Source organism: Labrus mixtus, chromosome 21 (genome assembly GCF_963584025.1).
Source record: "Labrus mixtus chromosome 21, fLabMix1.1, whole genome shotgun sequence".
NCBI classification, from domain to species: Eukaryota; Metazoa; Chordata; class Actinopteri; order Labriformes; family Labridae; genus Labrus; species Labrus mixtus.
Window position 1 is genome coordinate 20,526,665 of NC_083632.1, and position 19,573 is coordinate 20,546,237.

The following is a 19,573-nucleotide window of genomic DNA, read 5'->3' on the forward strand; positions in this document are numbered from 1 at the left end:
GCCATTGTGCCAGTTTTTCTGTTATAGTTGATCATATATTCTTTGGTGAATTTAGCTTTGGTTGCGAGCCCTGCACTGAGCTCCACAATACGCTTTTGTGATGTGGAGAATCAAGCTTCAAACCAACCCTCAAACTGAAGTCTGTTGGGTGGAGATAATACTGGTGTTTCATATCTTGTTTAGAAGTCTCTTAAAGAGGATGTATTTTTAGCTCCTCCAGTGACACCACAGGGAACAAACGATTGCATTGTCAGTCAGATTGTTGAGTGTTTTGCATAAGTGTCACGCAGCACCTCTGGATTTTTCAGGCTGCAGAGGACATTCAGTTTTTGTAAATCTCCAAATCAGACCAGTTTATGACCAACACTTAGCCAAGCTCTCTTTTTAATGGCAGTTAGACAAACAGTTGCTGTTATTATTGGTACAATGGTACAATTAACATAGCAGACGCTTTTATCCAAAGCGACGTACATCAGAGAGTAAGTACAACACTAATCCATTCATACACCGCCAGCGAAGTAGCAGGAGCAATGCAGGGTTAAGTGTCTTGCCCAAGGACACATCGGACATGTTGCTCAGCTGGGGATCGAACCCTCGACTTTGCGGTTGAGAGGCGACAGCTCTACCAACTGAGCCACACCCGCCCTGTGTCTATGGTGACAGGGCGGGTACATTTTTATCACAGGACAAAAAGCATGGGCTAGCTTTGAAAAAAACAACAGCAACAAAAACACCCAATGGCAAAACGAGACAGCACTGTCTGCCTGGCTGCATTATAATATAGTAGAACTCTGACTGTACATCTGATGGATCAGAGAACTACTCCTTTTTATAGCTATGACCACACATTGTTGAAACCTGCATGGAAAACTTTACATTTTAGCATGAGCATGAGTTGTGGATCCCCCAGTAAAACCCTTTTTTACTCTCCACTGTCGACCCCACCTTTAACTCTAGTGGTGTGCTACCGTGTGTGTGTACACAGTTCTGTCTGTATCAGACCTTTGATGAAACACATGGTCCTTGTTGCCCCGTGCCATTAAAAGAGCAGTCCAGGGCAGAGCGACACACAGCGCCTGCCATCTGGGTCTGCTCTTTGATTCTGCAGGGGCCGCGCCGATGTTTATCCCACAACGCCTCATCAGCCGTGACAGTCGTTTGTTCCTTCTTCTGCCCCTTGCTTGTACACCCGGCTGCGTTCCTGCCTTTCATTTTGCACCCCCAACTCATAAACACACGCAACACGTCGTGCTTCTTTTGCCCTCACCTCTCTGTCCTCTTCTTTCTCTTTTTATGGCTTTCTATTCATGCTTTTTATCTGAGTTTTAGGTTTATTTTCTCTAACTCTGTTCCAGAAAGCTGTAACGAGACACTAGTCACCCCCAATAAGCATGTATTATTGCCTGAAAAAGAGCCTGACAGATATACATACGCAGATCTTGGCTCGTATTTGAAAAATGTTCTGTTCCACTTACTAAACAATGACAAAAATCCCAGAAGCTCACTTAAATTTCCCTGTGACTGCAAACAGAGCTGGGCAATCGGAGGAGAGTGGGCAAGGTGGGAGGGGGGTCTTAAAGAGACAGAAGTTCAAATGAACCAATTCAGGCAGAGGAAGAAATGAGGGATATTACTGATGCCAGTATAAGATAAATAAAGAGGTTTCTGAGCTACACATCTCACAACGCTACTTGATAAGTGTCCCAGGCTGACATGATTAATGATGAGAGTGGGTATAATAGATCTCCTTTAAAGCTTGTGTTTCTGCAGTTTCATGGCTCTTATAATGAGAGCCTCTCCCTCAGACTGCAGTGTGGTGCTACATTAAAGCTCTTCAGAGTTTTTATTGTCTCTCCATTGTCATAGAGACCGCTGCAGGTTTTGCTAGCAACCCCCTGTGATTCATTTTCAGGCCCTGATGCAGATTTAAGTGTCGGCTAGTTTCATTCAGACATCTTGAAGTGGTACCTATGGTCTGTTTTTGATTCTACAATTCGTTTCAGACGAGTATCTTCAGAGACACATCAGTGTTTGGTTGAGCTCTGTGTGTGTATATGAGTTTTTAATTTATTATTTTTGGATGGATTTTAATTTGTTGGATAAAAACACATTAATTTCTTCATTTTATAATGTATTTCTTTTGTAGTGTTGTTTACCCTCATACTGTAAAAGAAAAATCTTGAATCTCTTATTGTATTTGTATGTACTTAAAGTTTTTTTTTATGATTAACTTAATCTTGAAATCTTTGATAATACATGATACTCATGTTTGCCTCTTTGTCTCCTAACAGGTCTGACTCGATGGCTTAACGTGACTTTAGAAACTCTTCTGGACATCTGTTCCTCTTTCCTTTGCTGTCCTCTGCTATTACAGGTAAGCATGACCTCATTAGCTTAATGTTGTTGCGATAGAACTATAACCAAACCTCTGAGTTGCCTTTGTAGATTTGGCCCACAGTATCTTGCCCACATACAGTAAAGCACACAGAAAAAAATTGACGTAGTTGCGCAGGGTTGAAATGCATTCTAAAACGTATTTCTTTATCATATTCTCTTTTATCTTCTTTGTTTTTGTATTTCTACATGAAACTTCATTTTCAGGGAATGGTAAATTGATTTGATGTTGGTTTGATATTTTCAAATGTTGTAATAGCACCTTGAGAATTTGTTGTGGCTGGAGTTGTGGTGCACTCCTGTGATCGCAACAGTTTGATCTAAAATAGTCATTAGACTCTGTCTCAGCTGTCTCTCTGCTTCTTGTCCTGGCGCTCTGAAGAAAGTCAAACGTGTAAAGTATTTACAGATTTATTTAGTTTTGGTTCATGCAAATAGTAAAGTTCAGTAGGTGCACCCTTTCAAGCAGTCAGCGGCACACAGATAATAAACATGGAGGAGACTCCTTGGAGGTACAAGCCTCTTCACACACAAGGGACAACATGATAGCGAGAAGGTTGCTCACTGATGGGACATGGTGCTAATGCAGCAGCAGCTAGCTCCAGTGAAAGTTTGTAGTAATAGTGTGAAAGAAAATGCCTCACTGGTTGCATGTAGCTCTTAATGCTAACTTCAGATAAAGCAAACCACTGTACAAAGAAGGGCACCTATGAACTAAAGATACTTCTTGTTTGTATTCCTTCTAGTGGAATTAAGCCAGAAACTGAATCTAACCAGGAGTGTAGTTTTCATCCAAACTGAGTGCAAACTTTTGGAAACGGCACCATCTCCTGTCGCCGTGAAAACTGGTAAAATTAATTCTCTTTGTAGTTTAGAGTAAGTTGGAGTAACATCCCCATCTCATCGTCCATCCACACAGCGTTTGTGCGTTAATAATTTCTGTAAATTCGCACCTCTGTGCACCTGCTCATGTTGTTTCATTGAAGAAGCAGAGTGGGAAGATCGACAAATACATTTGTTAATAAAATTGATCTTCATACTACAAGTGTTGCTGGAGCTTTTTGACCATGTTGTTTCATTAGCAAGTCACACTGCAACTACTGGTCTGCCATGTATACTGTTGTTTTTTTTTTTTTTGGTGGAACCGTGTACACAGCGGTTGTCATCAAAACACGTTGTCATCTGAACGATGAACTTTTTTCAAAACGACGAGCGAGTCTGCTTTCAGAGGGTCGTCCTTTTGTCAACGTGGCCTAGGTCTTGTTAAAAGTGATGTTTCAAGTTCAAAATGTCTCTTAACAATCTTGGAGTTTGGGATTTGAATTGTCGCAGACTTTGAGAGAGTTGCTAATGTACACATGTCCCTCACAGCGGGTGTTTTTTTTAGGGGGACAGACAAGGGGGGTTGTCCCAGGAGGCAAGACATGGCATTAAACATGGTATCTGTGTATTTCACACACACGGCTTACCCTGAACATTTCAGGACATTTTCAGGAGTTTTGTGCATGTGTGAAAATAGCTTTAGAGATCCTTTAAATTCCTTTTGGAAATCTTCTTAAAGTATTTTCTAAGATTTTCCAGAGTCTTCCAGTGTGTATGATGGATATTAAACACCAGTGAGAGTTTTTTTTTAAACTTTACTTTGAGTTTGTGTTAAAATAAAACTGACCTGACAAGCTGATGTTGAATTTCATCGCCAAACAACCTCCTACTCCCACTGAAAGACAACCTCAGAGAGATGAATGGCACTTGACCACAGTGAACTCAGTCCTGTTTCTAACTGCTTTGTTTTTGGTACTGACGATTTGAAACAAAAGGCTTTACAGCACAATCTGATTGAAATCTTTATGAAATGCTTACATGCTGCAGAGCGGAGACTGGCTTCACACTTGATGTGCTGTTACTGGAGATCTGTTTCTGCAGTTCTGTGACAGAAAAAAAGAAACACTTGAGGTTAAGTCTTTAAACATCAAGCTCTGGCTCGCATCTGTAGCTTGGAGTTTTAGTGGCACTAAATCATCATTAAGGGTCCAGAAAGTGGCTGTGGGTCAGAAGCCAACTTTAAGAGAGTGGTGTAATTTTGTAGTGTTTGCCACATTCACTGTGTGCACCAGTTCAGACTGCGACTAAAAGCCAAGTGAACTGGGATTGGTTTTCATGTTAATACTTTGTTGTATTGATTGGCTGAGCTGAATCTCGCACACAATAATGCAAGTAGCAGTTTCTTCATTTTACATGCACTTATTGAAATCTTAGATGGAGGTGTCATGTTAAATTTCTGACTGCCAAAATCAAAAGAAAATGATCAAACTCGCTTGATTCTTATATGGATAGAGTAGGAAATCTGGGAGAGATAGTGTGGTGTGACATTCAGGAAAGGAACCACAGGTCGGATTTTGTTTCTAAGGACTATAGCCTCTGTACATGAGGTGTGACCAAACCGCTAGCCCATCTGCGCCCAAAACTCCAAACTAGTGGATGACAAGCCTCCAAAATGTACCATAGCTGTGTTGTTATATTTGTTTGTATTAGAGGGTACAATGTTCTTATCTTACTTAAAACTTGTATCAGGTCAAACTTAACTTTAGATTAATAAACATCTAAACATCGCACAAAAGGTAAGGTAATATGTGTTTGGTAGATTATTTCTTTGTTGTAACAATGCTTATTGGCAATAAATCTTAATTTTGGAAAGACAGTTTATTTCCCTTTTAAATGGTGCCACATTTGTAAGCAACATGCATTTGTGGGATAAGCAGCAGAGCTGAGTGTGGGTTGCGCCCATGAAAATCTTTTCTGCCAATGCAGAAAAATACTTAAAGTTTTAATGGTCACATATGCGAAATACATTTTACCATGGTGTGACTAACACGTGTCTCTAGTCTGTCTACAAACCCCCGACAATACAAAGTCCATCCTGTCCATCTTTTGCCTGCTCCACTTTTCAGAAAATGTGTGCTCAAACAGGCCGTTCTGAGATTTTTTCTTTGTGACATTACAAAGGGCAGAAGCCCCTTACCCAGGTGGGTGGCACTTCCACAGCTAGGTTTTTTTTTTCCTGCCCTCTGAGTCTGACAGGGGCGTGGTCAGAGACAGCTCATTTGCATTTAAAGCTACAGAAACAGAAACAGCCTGTTCTGAGCAGGGCTGAAGAGGGGTTTATAGACATGATCAAATACAGGATCAGAGTGGATTTAGAACAAGAAACTTCACACACATGTTTTGGGCACCTCTGAGACTTATTTACACTTGTTGAAAAGGAGGATAATATATAAACTTTAAATAATGATGTAGAAAATATCTTTGTCGTTGTGATTATTCAGAAGTTTAAAAACAGAAGTGGAAATAAAAGGCATGGCAGATGCTGTGGAAATAATGCAAGATAAAAATAGAAAGACTTTGAGAACAAAGTAAAAAGTCATACAATGAGATGAGATTTAAAAACAAAAAAGGTTGAAACACACAGAAAGAGAATAAAAATGTGATCTCCCATTACTACCTGGTCTGTGTTACACAAATAATAACATGAACTAGACATTGTAAAGGGACTTTTTTAAGAACTCTTCTTGCAGCAAGAAAAGGCATAAGCATAAAATGATGGTCAAAACTAGCCTGAGATCAAATCTGCAGCACGAGTATATATTTAGATATTAGCAGAAACCATGAGGCACAGAGCTTGTTTTATAGATCTTTAACTGCAGACTCAGAGATGATGAAACATGGTCTTAAGGGTCTGTTTCGTTTGAAAGCTTCATGTCTTTAGCATGCAGCCACCAGAATGTACATCATTGGGACGTGTTGAAACCACATGTGTCTGAGTCCAGTTTGGTCCCACAGACTCTCTGAGCTGTTTCATGCCTCTGGCGCTTAAGAGGCCCATCAAGGAGAAATAAAAAGCAGCCATAGGAACACAGAGATTCTCAGCCAAAAGCAACACATCAGGCCTGTCTGTAAAGAGCGCAATGGTCCTGGAATGGATAGATGTGTGGTGATGCTGGAGAGCGATAAATAGCAAACATGTAGAGACCCAGCAGTCTGTCATCTGCTGGTTAAGAGACCGTAGGGAAGCCATGGATACTAAACTGTTTGTTTTGTTCCCCAAAATGTTTCCGTTACCTCCGTTTTAAAACCGCCACAGCGACGTCATATTCCTGATCATGAAGCCTGTCTGAACAGAGAGGACATTTATGCCCACGCTGGCGTTGTTTGTCATGAGCAGCGGTTTGAAGTGATTATTCAGTATAATGGACAGCCCCGCTCCTTTAATGAATAATTTGGGCTGAGCTTTTCCAGATGGCTGAAATGAAATGCCACCCTTAGCATTTTACCAGTTTTGGTGAAGTAGTCATGCCAACAGGATGATGGTTATGACTTCTGTTCAATGAGTGAAACAGTCACTAGCTTTCCCTCTAACTTCTCCTGCTTTCTCTTTTCTTTATTTTGATGCAGGTAGCAGCGAGACGTGACCAAAGGGACGTTGATCCGTAAACCCGTGTCCCCTCCAGAGGCAGCATGGAGCCCCAGGCCTCTCAGGGGCAGCTTGGAATAGAGGGGGATTGTGGGATGTTGAATCTGCTGCTGCCCAGTCCCCAGAGCGAGGCGGTGACCCATGAGATGGAGGAGCTGTCCCTGCAGCCGCTGCCTCCACTCAATGAACGCAAAAATGGTAAGGACATGCTGCTGCTGCTGGTGTTAGGGATGACGTCATTATTCGATGTATGTTTCACTACTCGCACGGCCGAGGACACGTTGTTTGAATCTACTTCACAATAGGTTAACTCAGTTGCCTTACATGAGTTACTCAGCGTTCCTGGTTTGCCTAACTGAATATACTTAGTAAGAAAATAATAAACGGTACACAGAGGTGTAACTTCTCCTGCCACAGCTTCAGCTTTATTCAACATACACACACACGAACAGTGAGCTGGATTGCAGCAACAACAACTGTTCTACGGCAGCAACAGGCTGCTGAGCAGTCTGTTACAGATGCCCATTACCAGCCGTGACCAGGAAGAGGAACGTCTGGAATTACTTTGACCAAAAGACTACGATAAGGTGTAGTGCAAGACATATGGGGTTAAATGTGCATTTCATACTAGTTCTATGGTTAACCACATGAGCTTAAAGCACAAAGAGAAACCAGCAGAGACAGACTACCGATAGTCTCATATCACATCTTTGCTAGGTTGTGTGATGATGATATCAGAGCAGAGAAGATCAGCCTGCTTATTACTTAAAACGGTGACTGGAGATATGCTCCCATTAAGTTCTGTGGAAGAAGAAGTTTGCCGCGAGCTGATGGTGTTTATTGAGCAGTTACACTCCTGGTTTGATTAAAAAAAGCAAATTAACTGTCATGAATAAAATAATGTTGGTGACAGTCTTCTAATTTCCAAAGGACAATGTATTTTATAACAGCACTGCTACTAATGAAGGCTCTGGTTTTAGCTAAATGTTCCCATATTTATGATGTCTTTAGAGATATATGAACAACACAGTTGAGTCAGCGAGGTTACAATGAAGCACAGTCACTGACTTGTAATTTAATCTCTGTTTTGCATTGACCCTCACATCCATGTGCTCTAACTCAGCTTCTAAAAGTTCTGAATGATCACTCTGATATTTTTCACTTACCTTCAATAAAAACCTGTCAATAGCAAACAGTCACCGTCATGTTACTGTGACAGTTCACTTATATTAGGAGAATTATTGTTTAATATCAAGCCAAGCCAGAACACTCAAAACATGCTACATGCTAAATGCTACAGTATGCTACTATCTATATAGATATAAAACTAAAGGATACTTTTGCACACCTGTGTTTTTTGAACAACCAATCAAAGCAAAATATCAGACATTGATGTTAAAATGATCTGCATGTGTATTGACAAAAATAGACTCGGTGTAAAATCATAATGGAAGACCCCCTCCCCCAAAAAAGCATATTAGTGGATAGAAAGGGGACAAAGGCGATTCCTGGATTAAATAACTGAAGTGAAACCACCCAACCTGCCAAGCTCTACCACCCTTCATGTACACTGGCACATTCACGCAGGCAATAAAATGGCTCAAAATAGGCCGTTAAAGTAAGTCTTCACCCCCTAAAACTCCCACCTGCTTCTCGTTTGTGCAGCGCACACAAACATTATTCTCGTCATGCTAGCCAGCCTGCATGTTAGCCTCCCTCACCCTCACGATGTCTGTGTTGTTCTGGCAGCCGCATGAGACTGACTCAGACACTGATGGATGGCTCACGATTATCAGGCTTTAGGAGCGGGTTAGATTCACAGCTGCCTTTGCCAGTTCCTAATCATGGCTTAGATGGTTACAGGAGATCAGTCCAGTGCAATCACTGCAATGTTGATCAGCATGCTTAGAGAAATCTAATTTGTCAGATACAGTCAACAAACGCAGGGCTGTGCAGCCAGGCTGGATCAGACACGTTTTCGGATAGCCGTGGGATTTTGAGCTGTTGTGCTCTGTGGCTGCTGCTGCTGTCTGCAGGAGAACGCAGTAAAATCTCTCGACTGTGGTGGAACATTTTGTGGAATGTCAACAGTAGTAGCACCCACTCATCATCTCGGCTTTTGTCATTTCCCCTGCACTGAGAACACGCACCTCATACTTTCCAACCCCGCTAAAGCCTTCCTCCAGCTCTTTGCCAACCGCAGAATCTTCCCCTCTCATATTAGTTTTAACATCCAGGTGTTAATCTGTCTACCAGCATGACAGGTCTGAGTGGCTAAGACCACTTGTGTTGTGTGAGCCAGGAGGATGAAGTCAGGAGGGGGTAAGGCAAGACAAGACCCCAGGGCAGTGAGTTTGTTGGGACGGGGAATGATGTGACCAGTAAGACCTTCCCTGTGAAATTAAGAAAAACACAATCACTCAATCTTTTTTTGTCAATGACTGACTAAAGGTTAAACTGTTATCATTAAATGTAGTTCACTGTGGACTACTTCGTGTATAAATTGCCAAATTTTAGCTGTAAAAATAAGATCTTAAAATGATTATTGGCTACTTGTCATGGGGCATACACAGAATGAATGTATGAATATTGAATTTAGTCTATAATTAAATATGTAATGACTTGGAGGAAGAAGCTTCTGGCTGTAGATTTTCTCCCTGATGTGTGTATTCGATGATCTTGACAAACATTTGCTGTCATTTGCTGTGGCTGCTCGTTGTTTGTGTGAATCTCTGTAAGTTGTGCTGATACTTGTCTCTGGAAAAAGAGGTTTTTAATCTCAATAAGTTTATTTCTAAAGGTTCAATAACTAAGTCCCTATTGACATGTTTAAAATGCAGCTTTTATGAAGTCAATTAAAACTTTGTATGTATTCAAAACTTGTTTTTCTTTAATAATTAATTCTGCAGTTTTGACCGCTTGCTTGGTATTTACAAACATTGATAATTTTCCACTTTGGTTTTCTGCACTGATTAAGCAAACAAATATCAGATATTGGAAGGCAGATTTTGTTACCCGTTTCTTTCTGTTTCCAGACGTTATGCTAAGCTAAGCTAACCAGCTCCATCTTCATACGAACAGATCTGTATGAAGGCGGTAAAACGTCTCATCTCACTCTCAAGAAGAAATCAAATCCAACGTTTTTCTAAAAGTGTCCAACATTTCTACACTTAGCTACACTAAGCTAGCATTTAGTTTGTTGGATACGTTTTGAATCAAAGTCTAGATAACATTAAAGTGTTAACTTTTTAGAAACAGGCTCTTTCCTCAGTTGACCAGATGACTGTGTGTATGTGTGTGTACATTAACAGTCCTGTCATGTCATCCACCTCTGCGCTCAGTCCGCTCAGGTCACAGGTCAGCATGTGTTTGTCAGCCTGCGTAGCATTTCCCAGAGGAACTCAGGACAATTCCACTGACTGGAAGTCTATAAATATCACCTTAAAGCAACATGTCTCCACTGAATATCTTTCTCCAACAACTCGCTGAGCGTAGCACGGCTGTTTATCTATCAGCCCAGTATAGTGTCTTATCACGCTGTGCAAAATGTTCATGTGAAAATGAGCGCTAGGTTGGGATATCAGTAAATGATTTACAGTCCTAGTTGGAGTGAAAGTAGCAATGTTTCCTTATAGTTTGGAGGGGGGGAGGAGGAATCTACTTTTCTGTAGCCGACAAGGTGATGCAATCAGTTAAAGGTTACAACCTCAGCATATTGTGACAATAATAAAAGCTAAAGAGATGAGAGACAGTGTGGGAAGTGGATGAGGTCAGTTGATTCCTGTTGGACGCTCAGGGCTTGTGTTTCACTGTAAGTCTTTATGCAACCCTTCCTGTGAATAGAGAAGCATCTTTACTCATGGTCCGGGTGAGATTCGTGGAAATGCTCACCTCTTCCTGTTAATGTCACACTTGTGTCATCCCAAAAAGCAAAACGTTGTCTTTTCAGCTAGAAGATGGAGTCGTTTTTCGCTCTTTGTCTTCAGTCAGTGCTGACTCAGACTCAGTTAGATGGAACCAGTGTAGTCCTCCACATCTGGTGGTGTGAGGATCGCCTGTAGCCATGAAATAATCCATCCCAAACCGGCTGAGTAACAGGGGGAAGTGAGAGTAGAGAGGAGCCGGTTGTTTTTGTGTAGAAGAGGAGGAGTAAAAAGGGCCGGGCTGAACGCTACTTAACCGTGATAAACAGAAGGGCTGCAACACTGTGGTTATTTGTTATAAACGAGTTAACCTCGATGCACTGGGACTAAGAGGATACGACCCATATTGTGGGCCTTAACAAATGTTTACACTTTGGGTTTAAATGGCTTAATCCCTCCGCTGTAGTTTGGACTGCTCTGTCAGTCTCAAACAATGGCCTGTATGGAGGTGGAGACACTCAGCGACTGCTGCACCGGGGCCAGAGCAGGTGAGCATTCCTCTGCCCTGTGTTTATTTTTATAGTACGTGTATGCTGTTGTCAGACAAAGCTGCAGTTATGGAAGCTTTGAGAAGTAATGAAACATCATTAAACATTGAATAATCATGATGGGGGTAAGGCTTTAAACATCTTTGCCTCTTTTTTTATTTCCTTGTACTCGTGTTTTGTTTTCTGTCAGCAGTGATCCAGTCATTAACCTCGTTGCATCGTATATAGAAGACCAGGAAATGTCAGACCATAGTTTAGAGATTATGAACAAAGGAGGAGGTGTGATTGTTCTAAATAGCAGTTACTTCCAGGAGTGAAGTAACAAAGAGTTTCAGGTTTCTCTGTGCAGAAGTTTAACCACACTAACATGCACTTCTCTTTGAAAACCCATAGACCGTATAAAACACGGACGTAGATATGCAAACAGGGTTTTTTTTTCTTCCTCAAAGAGAGGCGGTGCTAGTATTGTACCTTTCCTAACTTGTACATGTGCAGATGTACCGTGCATACTGGCTCAACACTTTAACCAGCAGCATTAGGAGTTTTACTAACTGTGCACCTCACATTAAACCCTTATTTAACACAAATGAATGTGCCCCTGTTCAAATTAAAATCATTACAACATAAAAGCTAATTGGATCATTTTGACAGTTAGAGCAAAGATTTTGAATAAAATTAACCCTGTGGGAGTCTGGGGGCCATCCCCCCATGAAATTCATTCTTGTAGTCTGGTGTATTTTTGTGCACCAATTTGGCAAAATGTGTTATTTTCTCTTCATGAAAAAGGGGACCAATATGGTAATAACAGATTTGCTGTACTTCCTGCATGGGTGTCATGGTAAGTTAGTAAGTGTTATCTTTTCAGTTTCATCTAATTTTCTTCCCTTTTTGTGTTTGACCCTTTTTTTAAAATATCTACTTGGATATTAAACACACATAATGCCTCTCTTTATCTCACTTTTTTTTGTCTTGTGTTTTCAGTCCTGCAGTTGAGGCTTCAGCAAAGAAGAACCCGGGAGCAGCTGGTGGATCAGGGCATCATGCCACGTGAGTACCATCAGGGCCAGGTGTCCATCACTCACCACGATGACAATGAAGCATGGGCGGGAACTTGACAACAAACGGAGTGTCTCATAAATTAAATCATGAATGTATTTGCCCTTTTTTTTTTTAAATAAACATCATTTGTCCTAAATATCTGTTAATGAAAAACGTTCGGTGTTGCAGCTCTGAAGAGCCCGGCAGCTTTCCATGGGCAGATTCGCAGCTTGGAGAGAGCCAGGGTAGGTCAACTAGTTTGTTTTAAATGTGGACTTGAAAAGCAGCCTTTGGTACAGACTGTTCATTATCCGTCTTTGTCTTCAGACTGAGAATTTCCTCAAGCACAAGATCCGCAGTCGTCCAGAAAGAGCAGAGCTGGTCAGGATGCACATCCTGCAAGGTACCTGGGCACAATGGTTCTCACTATGTATATGTTGTGCATCATCTAGTGTTCTCGAAGCAGCTTTAGATCAAGCATTTGAGTAAGAAAACTGTGTCTAGATTTGAATGGAATTGGCAGCAGTCAAGATGTTATGAATAAATATTTACTTATCCAGCACCATAGACTATCAGTCAAAAAACTGACAGTAGTATACAGAGGGGCATATACTCAACCTGTTACCTTTCCCCCGCCCCCCCCCTTAGAGACCGGAGCAGAGCCCTCACTTCAGGCCACCCAGATGAGACTGAAGCGAGCCCGACTGGCCGACAACCTGAACGAGAAGATCGCCCAGAGACCCGGCCCCATGGAACTGGTCGAGAAAAACATCCTGCCGGTTGATTCCAGCGTAAAACAGGCCATCATCGGTGAGAGCCAGTGATGATAAAAAATGACTACTGCCTTCAGGGAGAAGCATTTGACTTAGTGGCCATGCAGGGGAGAGATGATGATAAAGTACTGGCTTTTTTCTCCTAGTAGGCCAGGTGAATTATCCCAAAGTCCTGGATGAAGACAGCAGCGAGGCCTTGTCCCCAGAGCAGCCAGCCAGCCAGGAGTCTCAGAGCTCCATCCCCTCTCCCGTGGAGAGCAGAGTGCCGGAGACACCCTCTCCAGTCCTAGCACCTCCTCCTCCTCCACCCCTACACAATACCGTGCTGCAGGTCAGACACAGGGCTAGCACCACTTGTTTTCATGCATGCTCGCCCCTAAAACTTGGGCCTCACACAAGTTCAGAGTTTGCATTTCAGGCATGAGTGTCATTTTTGTGTCATTTTCTTCAGGCATTCCCAGTTTCTCCACAAACAGCAGCTGACTTTGTGAAGGTGATCTCCATCAATGAGCTGTCTTCCAGCCGCCCAGCTATCCAAACAGCCGCTTCCTCAAAACCAGGCCCGACACTGGTGAAAGTAAGGGCACTTTTTTTCCGCCCACTTCTCTAACATCACCTCTGTCTGTACGAACCGCTGGACAAACCTGTATGTTGTCTGTTTCCTCATGCTACAGCAAAGCCAGCAGAAGACTCCCTCAGAGAAGAGCCGCAGTAAGAAGAACAAAGAGCCCAAATCCCGGGTGAAAAAGCTCAAGTACCACCAGTATGTTCCCCCAGACCAGAAGCAGGAGCCCAGTGAAGCCCCCATGGACTCCTCTTACGCCCGACTACTGCAACAGCAGCAGCTGTTCCTCCAGCTGCAGATCCTCAGCCAGCAACAGCAGCACTACAACTACCAGACCATACTACCTGCACCCCTCAAGTACGTGTATCACACATCACAACTAAAAATAAATATCAATCAGGGATGTGATTCTTCCAGAATTAGCCAGAGCTTCAGATTTTCTGACCTGAAACGCTGACCCATGAGACGTTAATTATCCATATGGATGTTAGACGATGTTTAGCTGGAACTCAATATGCTGATTTGAAAAAGGACGGCTGTGTGCCATCTTTCCAGTTGTTGATTGTTAACCATGCTGCGAACATACTCTAAAGTAACGTAGGAAGTCTCCATTAGCAGGCGGCTAATAACACAGATGTGTTGAAGGATAATATTATGTGTCAGTTACAGGCAGCTGTCTGCTATGATGCTGCAGAGGTCAAACACCTCAGTTATTGTTTCCTGATTTAGAAAAACAAAACTGCCATGTATAACTAAATAATGACATTGTGATTTATTTCCATTCATATTGATCGGGTTATAAACAGCTGGCAGCAGAGCGACTCATCTGTCTTCTCACACTGTTTCCATGCAGGCTGGCCTAAGTGAGTTACTATGACAACAGGGATGCACCTTGTCTGTCAGTTAAACTTTCTCCGTTAACTCTCCGTTCTGCTGCCGTACAGTACTTCAATTCTGGAAAAGGCTTCAACCTATTTTTTGTTTTGTTTTGTTATTTTTGCAATTCATTTAAATTTTCCTAAAACAGTCCAGTACTTTGTAAATGAAGAAAGATGGATGAATGTATTCTTGATGTGAGCTTGTACCAGATTCAAAAATAAAGAGGTTACATCTAAAAAATCAAAAGACACCAAGATGACAAACTATCAAAAATTATGCAGAAAAGCCATAAATGCAGCTGTTGTCACACTAGCATCTAAATTACGAGTTATATATTTGTGCTGCTTAAACTTCGATGCACGCTGTGCCCTTCTCTCTGCTTTTTTTTTTTTTTTTTTTATCCTTTGCCAATCAAACGCCTTAATAATGGTGTTGAATTGTTTCCCCTCTTTGTCTGTACTACTACAGTATTTTCTTTAAAAAAAGCACACCAACATATTTTCCCTCTCAAATGGTTTGGCCTCTCTCCCAAAGAGTTAATCTAAAAAAATGCCCTGAAAGCAATCCAAATGTTGTTTTCAACGACCCAGAGAACCGTTTGATTGTCTCCAATAGCTCGTCTGCAACTAATGATATGAATAAGTAATAGGATGTTGTTTCACCTGCTGCTGTCGTTCTTAATGTCCTCACAGCAGCAGCATGGACAAGCTGCCTTTAAACTGTGCTGGCGCTCTGTTGTTTGGTGTAGGCGCAGGATGGATGCTCTGCTCATATGAGCAACAGATTTCCGTTTTCTCTTTCCTGTCTTTCTCATTTCTCTCTCTCTTCAACAATATCTTCTTTGTCTACCTTCCCCCCTCCTCTTCCCCCTCTTTCTGTTTCCTATTTATCCATTGTGTAGATCATTTCCTGAAGTTATGACCTCATTTTTTTTCTTTCTTCCCCCTCTGTAGATCTGTGGCGGAGGGGCAGAGCAGCAACGGCAGCACCCTGCCAACCTCCATCATGGTGTCTCTGCCCGCTGCACCTCAACCTCCCCCCGTGGGTCGTCCAAACAACTCGCTCTCCAACCGCAGGCCGGGGGTCCTGCCTGCCAACCTGGAGGAGATGAAGGTATTTTGGAAACCAACGTGCACCGGCAATGTGCACGTTGCGTGTGAATGTAGGCTAAAGGGGGATTTTAATCAGCTGTATGAAGACATCTCACAGATACAACAGGAACGTTTCCATAGAAACATGACTGATCCTCACAAGATCTGAGAGGGGTTTGGCTTTTTATTTTTTCTCTTTATTTTAGCTTTGATAAACTCTGAGTATCTTTGTTTTCTCTTGCAAAGACTGAATATTTTACCACTATTACTAAAAACTATTGTATTTTAAAATGGTTATTTTCAACTGAAAACAGTAGGCTCGCCTATTGAGTGAAAAAAGTCCTGTGAAGAGTAAAGTGGGTTCAAGGTGAGGGGTCGGATGAACTGAAACAGGTTAGCTGTATAGCCAGTCTTCCAGTCTTTGTGCTAAGCTAATTTCAGCTGGTTGTAGTCTAATATATTCAACCAACAGACATGACAGGGGTTTCATTTTCTGATCGTACATGTAGGGCCTCCCCAAAAAAAGGTCAACAAATCAAATCATCAACTCCAACTTGAGTTAGCATCAATAGAGCTCACCAGTGACCGGCCACTTTTTCGGGTAAAGTAAATTTCCCCATTCTCCTTTGGTTTTTCACAAAATCCTTATATCAACAGATTGTTGCCTGAAACCAAGACAATCAGCTACCCCAATACTTGGGACTATATTACATTTAGTTCAGCACCAAAACAGCATTAAAAAACGGAAAAAAAGGCAAAGGTACAAGACTGTGTACATCATTTATGTCCGGAGTCAAGGAACTACCCATCCCACAATCCACTGTGAATGATATTGTTTCTTCTTAAAAGTAACTTTTGTCGTTGTTAAAGTGTTTATACTGTTAATGCAAGTGTTGTACTATCTTGTAGTTTGTGTTGTGGAAATTATAAACTGCATTCACAGCGGCATGACAAATTTATTAGTACTTTTCGTGTTAGCTAACTAACTAGCTAGCATGCTAGCGAAACTTCACAATACAGCACAGAGGGGCGGGAAAAATTGCCATTGTGACAGCAAGCTGAACCAATCTGATGCGTCGCTGTGACCAATCTAGGATCATGGGTAGTGATTTTTTTTTTGAAAGAGATTGCAAATAAAGCCTCTTTTTCTGAAAACGAGGTCGATTCTGGGGTAGCTCAGGGTAATTGTACCTTGGATGGTTATTATATAAAAGCCAAAAATCAAATTCGCTATGGAGAAAATGAATGGGATTTTTACTTCCAGCATCACACTGTTGAGCTCTATAGAAAAAAAGAAGGAACAAATAGTTAAAGCCAAATGTGGTTCTACTGACAACCTTCTGAGGTCGGTGCAGCTCTAAAAACTTTCAAAAACAAAAGGACAATGTTTGAATTTTCTTCGATTATTATTTGCACTTATATACAATAAATGATGTTTTTATTTGTCTAGGTGGCGGAGCTGAAACTAGAGCTGAAGCTGCGCGGTCTCCCCGTGTCGGGAACAAAGACTGATCTGATAGAAAGACTGAAGCCTTTCCAGGACAACACCAGCATCTCTGCTCCTTCCACCATCACTGCCCCTTCCACGACCACCCTCTCCTCCATGCCCATGGAGGTCACCTCCACCAACACCGCCCCTACTATAATCCTTCCAATCCAGCAGGTAGCTGCAGGGAGTGTTAAATCCACACCGCCGGTCTCACCCAATCCCACTGATCGCTCCACCCTGCAGCAGGATGTAGGCATGTCGGAAGGACCCACCGAGACTCCGATGAGCGCCGGCTGGGCAGATCCAAGCTCCTCCCCCCTCCAGTCGTTCCGAGTCCCGGAGGAGAAGGACAGGAGGCTGCATGAGAAGGAGCGGCAGATAGAGGAGCTGATGAGGAAGCTGGAGCAGGAGCAGAGGCTGGTGGAGGAGCTGAAGATGCAGCTGGAGGTGGAGAAGAGGACAGGCACCACAGACTGTGCATCTCTGTCTCCCATACTCACCACTGTACCTACCATGACCGCTGGTCCTGCTCTTCTGAACTCAAACGTGGTAAAAATGGAGGGTACAGTCCTGTCAAACTGTTCTTCCACCACAGCTTCAATCCCAAACTCCATCCTGGGCTCCCAATCTCTCTCCCCTCTGCCAACTGTGGTCAAGTTAGAGGATGTGACTGTGTCCTCCGGCAAGCCGATCCAACTTCAGCCCCAAACCCAGCTCATCGCCCAAATCCAGCCACAAGCCCAGTCCCAAGTGACCACCAGCCCTCAGATACTCCCGCAGTCACAGAGAAGCCCCAAACCCCAGTCCCAGCCTGCAGCCCCCAGCCTGCAGCAGTTCTTCATCAGCCACACAGGCCGTGTGTCCCAGGTGCTGGGTCAGCCTCAGACCTTGTTGACCACAGGCCAGGCTGGAACCCAGATCCTCCTCCCAGTCTCACTACCCAACAACACTACTGCGATCCAGCTGCCAAACAACACTGTTAGCCTGCAGGTACGCTAAATCAACTGACAGATACGTTATGTTGTGTTGTTATAAATCTGGATGTAAACGCAATTTTTTATAAATAACCAACTCCTAATGACTCATTACTCATCCCTCATCCCTCAGCCGGTTCTTCAAGCCACAGTCTCCAATCCAAGCCTGGTTCAGACTTCAGTTCCTCAATTGAGAACCACTAACATGGAGACGACACTCAACAAGCACATGAACAACCGAAACCCACTGATGCAGGTCAGTCATAACACATAATGTCCTTGCTAAAACGACGGTGCTATCATTTTATTTTACTGTCAATGAATATGTTGTTGTTTTATTTCTGGATTAATAGTCAATGTGTTGGACAGCAGAATGTCAGAAATGAGGTGAAACTGTCCAATTTCTCACAACATTTATTTTGCTTTTAAAAATAACCTCAACATAAAAGAAAATGTCAATGTTGACAAGACATGAGGCTCATCTCCTCTCCTCCGACTGTGAGATTGACAGGAGTGTGTGTTAGTAAATCATGTCCTATTTCCTCTACTTTCACTTCCTCCTGTTAAAAAAAACAGCCCACATTGTTTTTGTCTACGATGATGTCATTTCCATTATTCATGATGAACTGATGTGAGACTCTGTCTGGTGTCCTCACAGACTCTGACTATGTGCAATAACACGTCGGGTTTGGAGAACCAGGCTAGGCCTGAAATGAATCCCCAGTGTTTCCTGAGAAGTTCCCCAGAGAGCAGGGTCTCTCCTCGGGCTTCACCCAACCACCACATCTCCAACGGACCATTCAATAAGGTATCAGTGCAGAGTTATAACTGGAGGGTTAAAGCTAGTGACTTTCTTTTTATTTGGGGACATTCTATGAACTCAATAAGTGTTTGCTTCTTACAGAGGATTCTGAGTTCTGCCTGTTTTTTCTCTCTCTTTTATTCTCACAGTCGTCCTCTCCTCAGCCTACCTTCATCCTTCAGCCCACCTCCCTGGTTTCTCAGCCTCCGAAAACAAAAGAGCCTCCCCGCTATGAGGAGGCTGTCAAACAGAGCCGCAACATGCACGTCAACAACATTTCACAGGTTAGAAATGCACCAGCCACAGCTCAACACACACACACACACACACACACACACACACACACACACACACACACACACACACACACACACACACACACACACACACACTCAGCTACATTATCCTTCAGAATACTAAAAAAGTGTTGAAAGCTATGAATCTATTTTTGAGTCTTCCAGCCTTGAGGATTTGTTTTTTTTCTTTCTATGGTCTCTTAACCTTTTTTTGACTGTCTTTTCAGGTTCCCACGGCAACCAGCCAGCAAATGGATGATTTGTTCGACATTCTCATAGAGAGTGGAGGTAAGGAGTCATACACAGACAGAACAAGCATGAATCAATGTAGTCTCAAGAAAATGCTGCAGCAGTGGTTTCTCTTTGGTACATCAGTACTAGAAATGATAATTT

At 42.5% G+C, this 19,573-nt stretch overlaps 1 protein-coding gene across 5 annotated transcripts in view; it reads left to right on the top strand.

The window, feature by feature from the left end:
• The window catches only part of mrtfba (myocardin related transcription factor Ba), a 28,012-nt gene that overhangs the window by 2,776 nt on the left and 5,663 nt on the right, over window positions 1-19,573 (top strand). The window contains exons 2-17 of one of the 5 annotated variants that reach the window (XM_061028248.1): window positions 2,292-2,374; window positions 6,844-7,060; window positions 12,255-12,320; window positions 12,501-12,556; window positions 12,639-12,714; window positions 12,960-13,121; window positions 13,231-13,415; window positions 13,536-13,661; window positions 13,759-14,006; window positions 14,456-14,512; window positions 15,482-15,641; window positions 17,070-18,098; window positions 18,216-18,338; window positions 18,741-18,890; window positions 19,034-19,168; window positions 19,408-19,468. In XM_061028248.1, the coding sequence (XP_060884231.1) occupies window positions 6,907-7,060; window positions 12,255-12,320; window positions 12,501-12,556; window positions 12,639-12,714; window positions 12,960-13,121; window positions 13,231-13,415; window positions 13,536-13,661; window positions 13,759-14,006; window positions 14,456-14,512; window positions 15,482-15,641; window positions 17,070-18,098; window positions 18,216-18,338; window positions 18,741-18,890; window positions 19,034-19,168; window positions 19,408-19,468 (2,788 nt within the window). In that variant the 5' untranslated portion in view covers window positions 2,292-2,374; window positions 6,844-6,906. Of the gene's footprint in view, window positions 1-2,291; window positions 2,375-6,843; window positions 7,061-11,009; window positions 11,274-12,254; window positions 12,321-12,500; window positions 12,557-12,638; window positions 12,715-12,959; window positions 13,122-13,230; window positions 13,416-13,535; window positions 13,662-13,758; window positions 14,007-14,455; window positions 14,513-15,481; window positions 15,642-17,069; window positions 18,099-18,215; window positions 18,339-18,740; window positions 18,891-19,033; window positions 19,169-19,407; window positions 19,469-19,573 lie in introns of those variants that run through there. The other 4 variants (XM_061028249.1, XM_061028250.1, XM_061028251.1 and 1 more) reach the window with 4 other exon arrangements.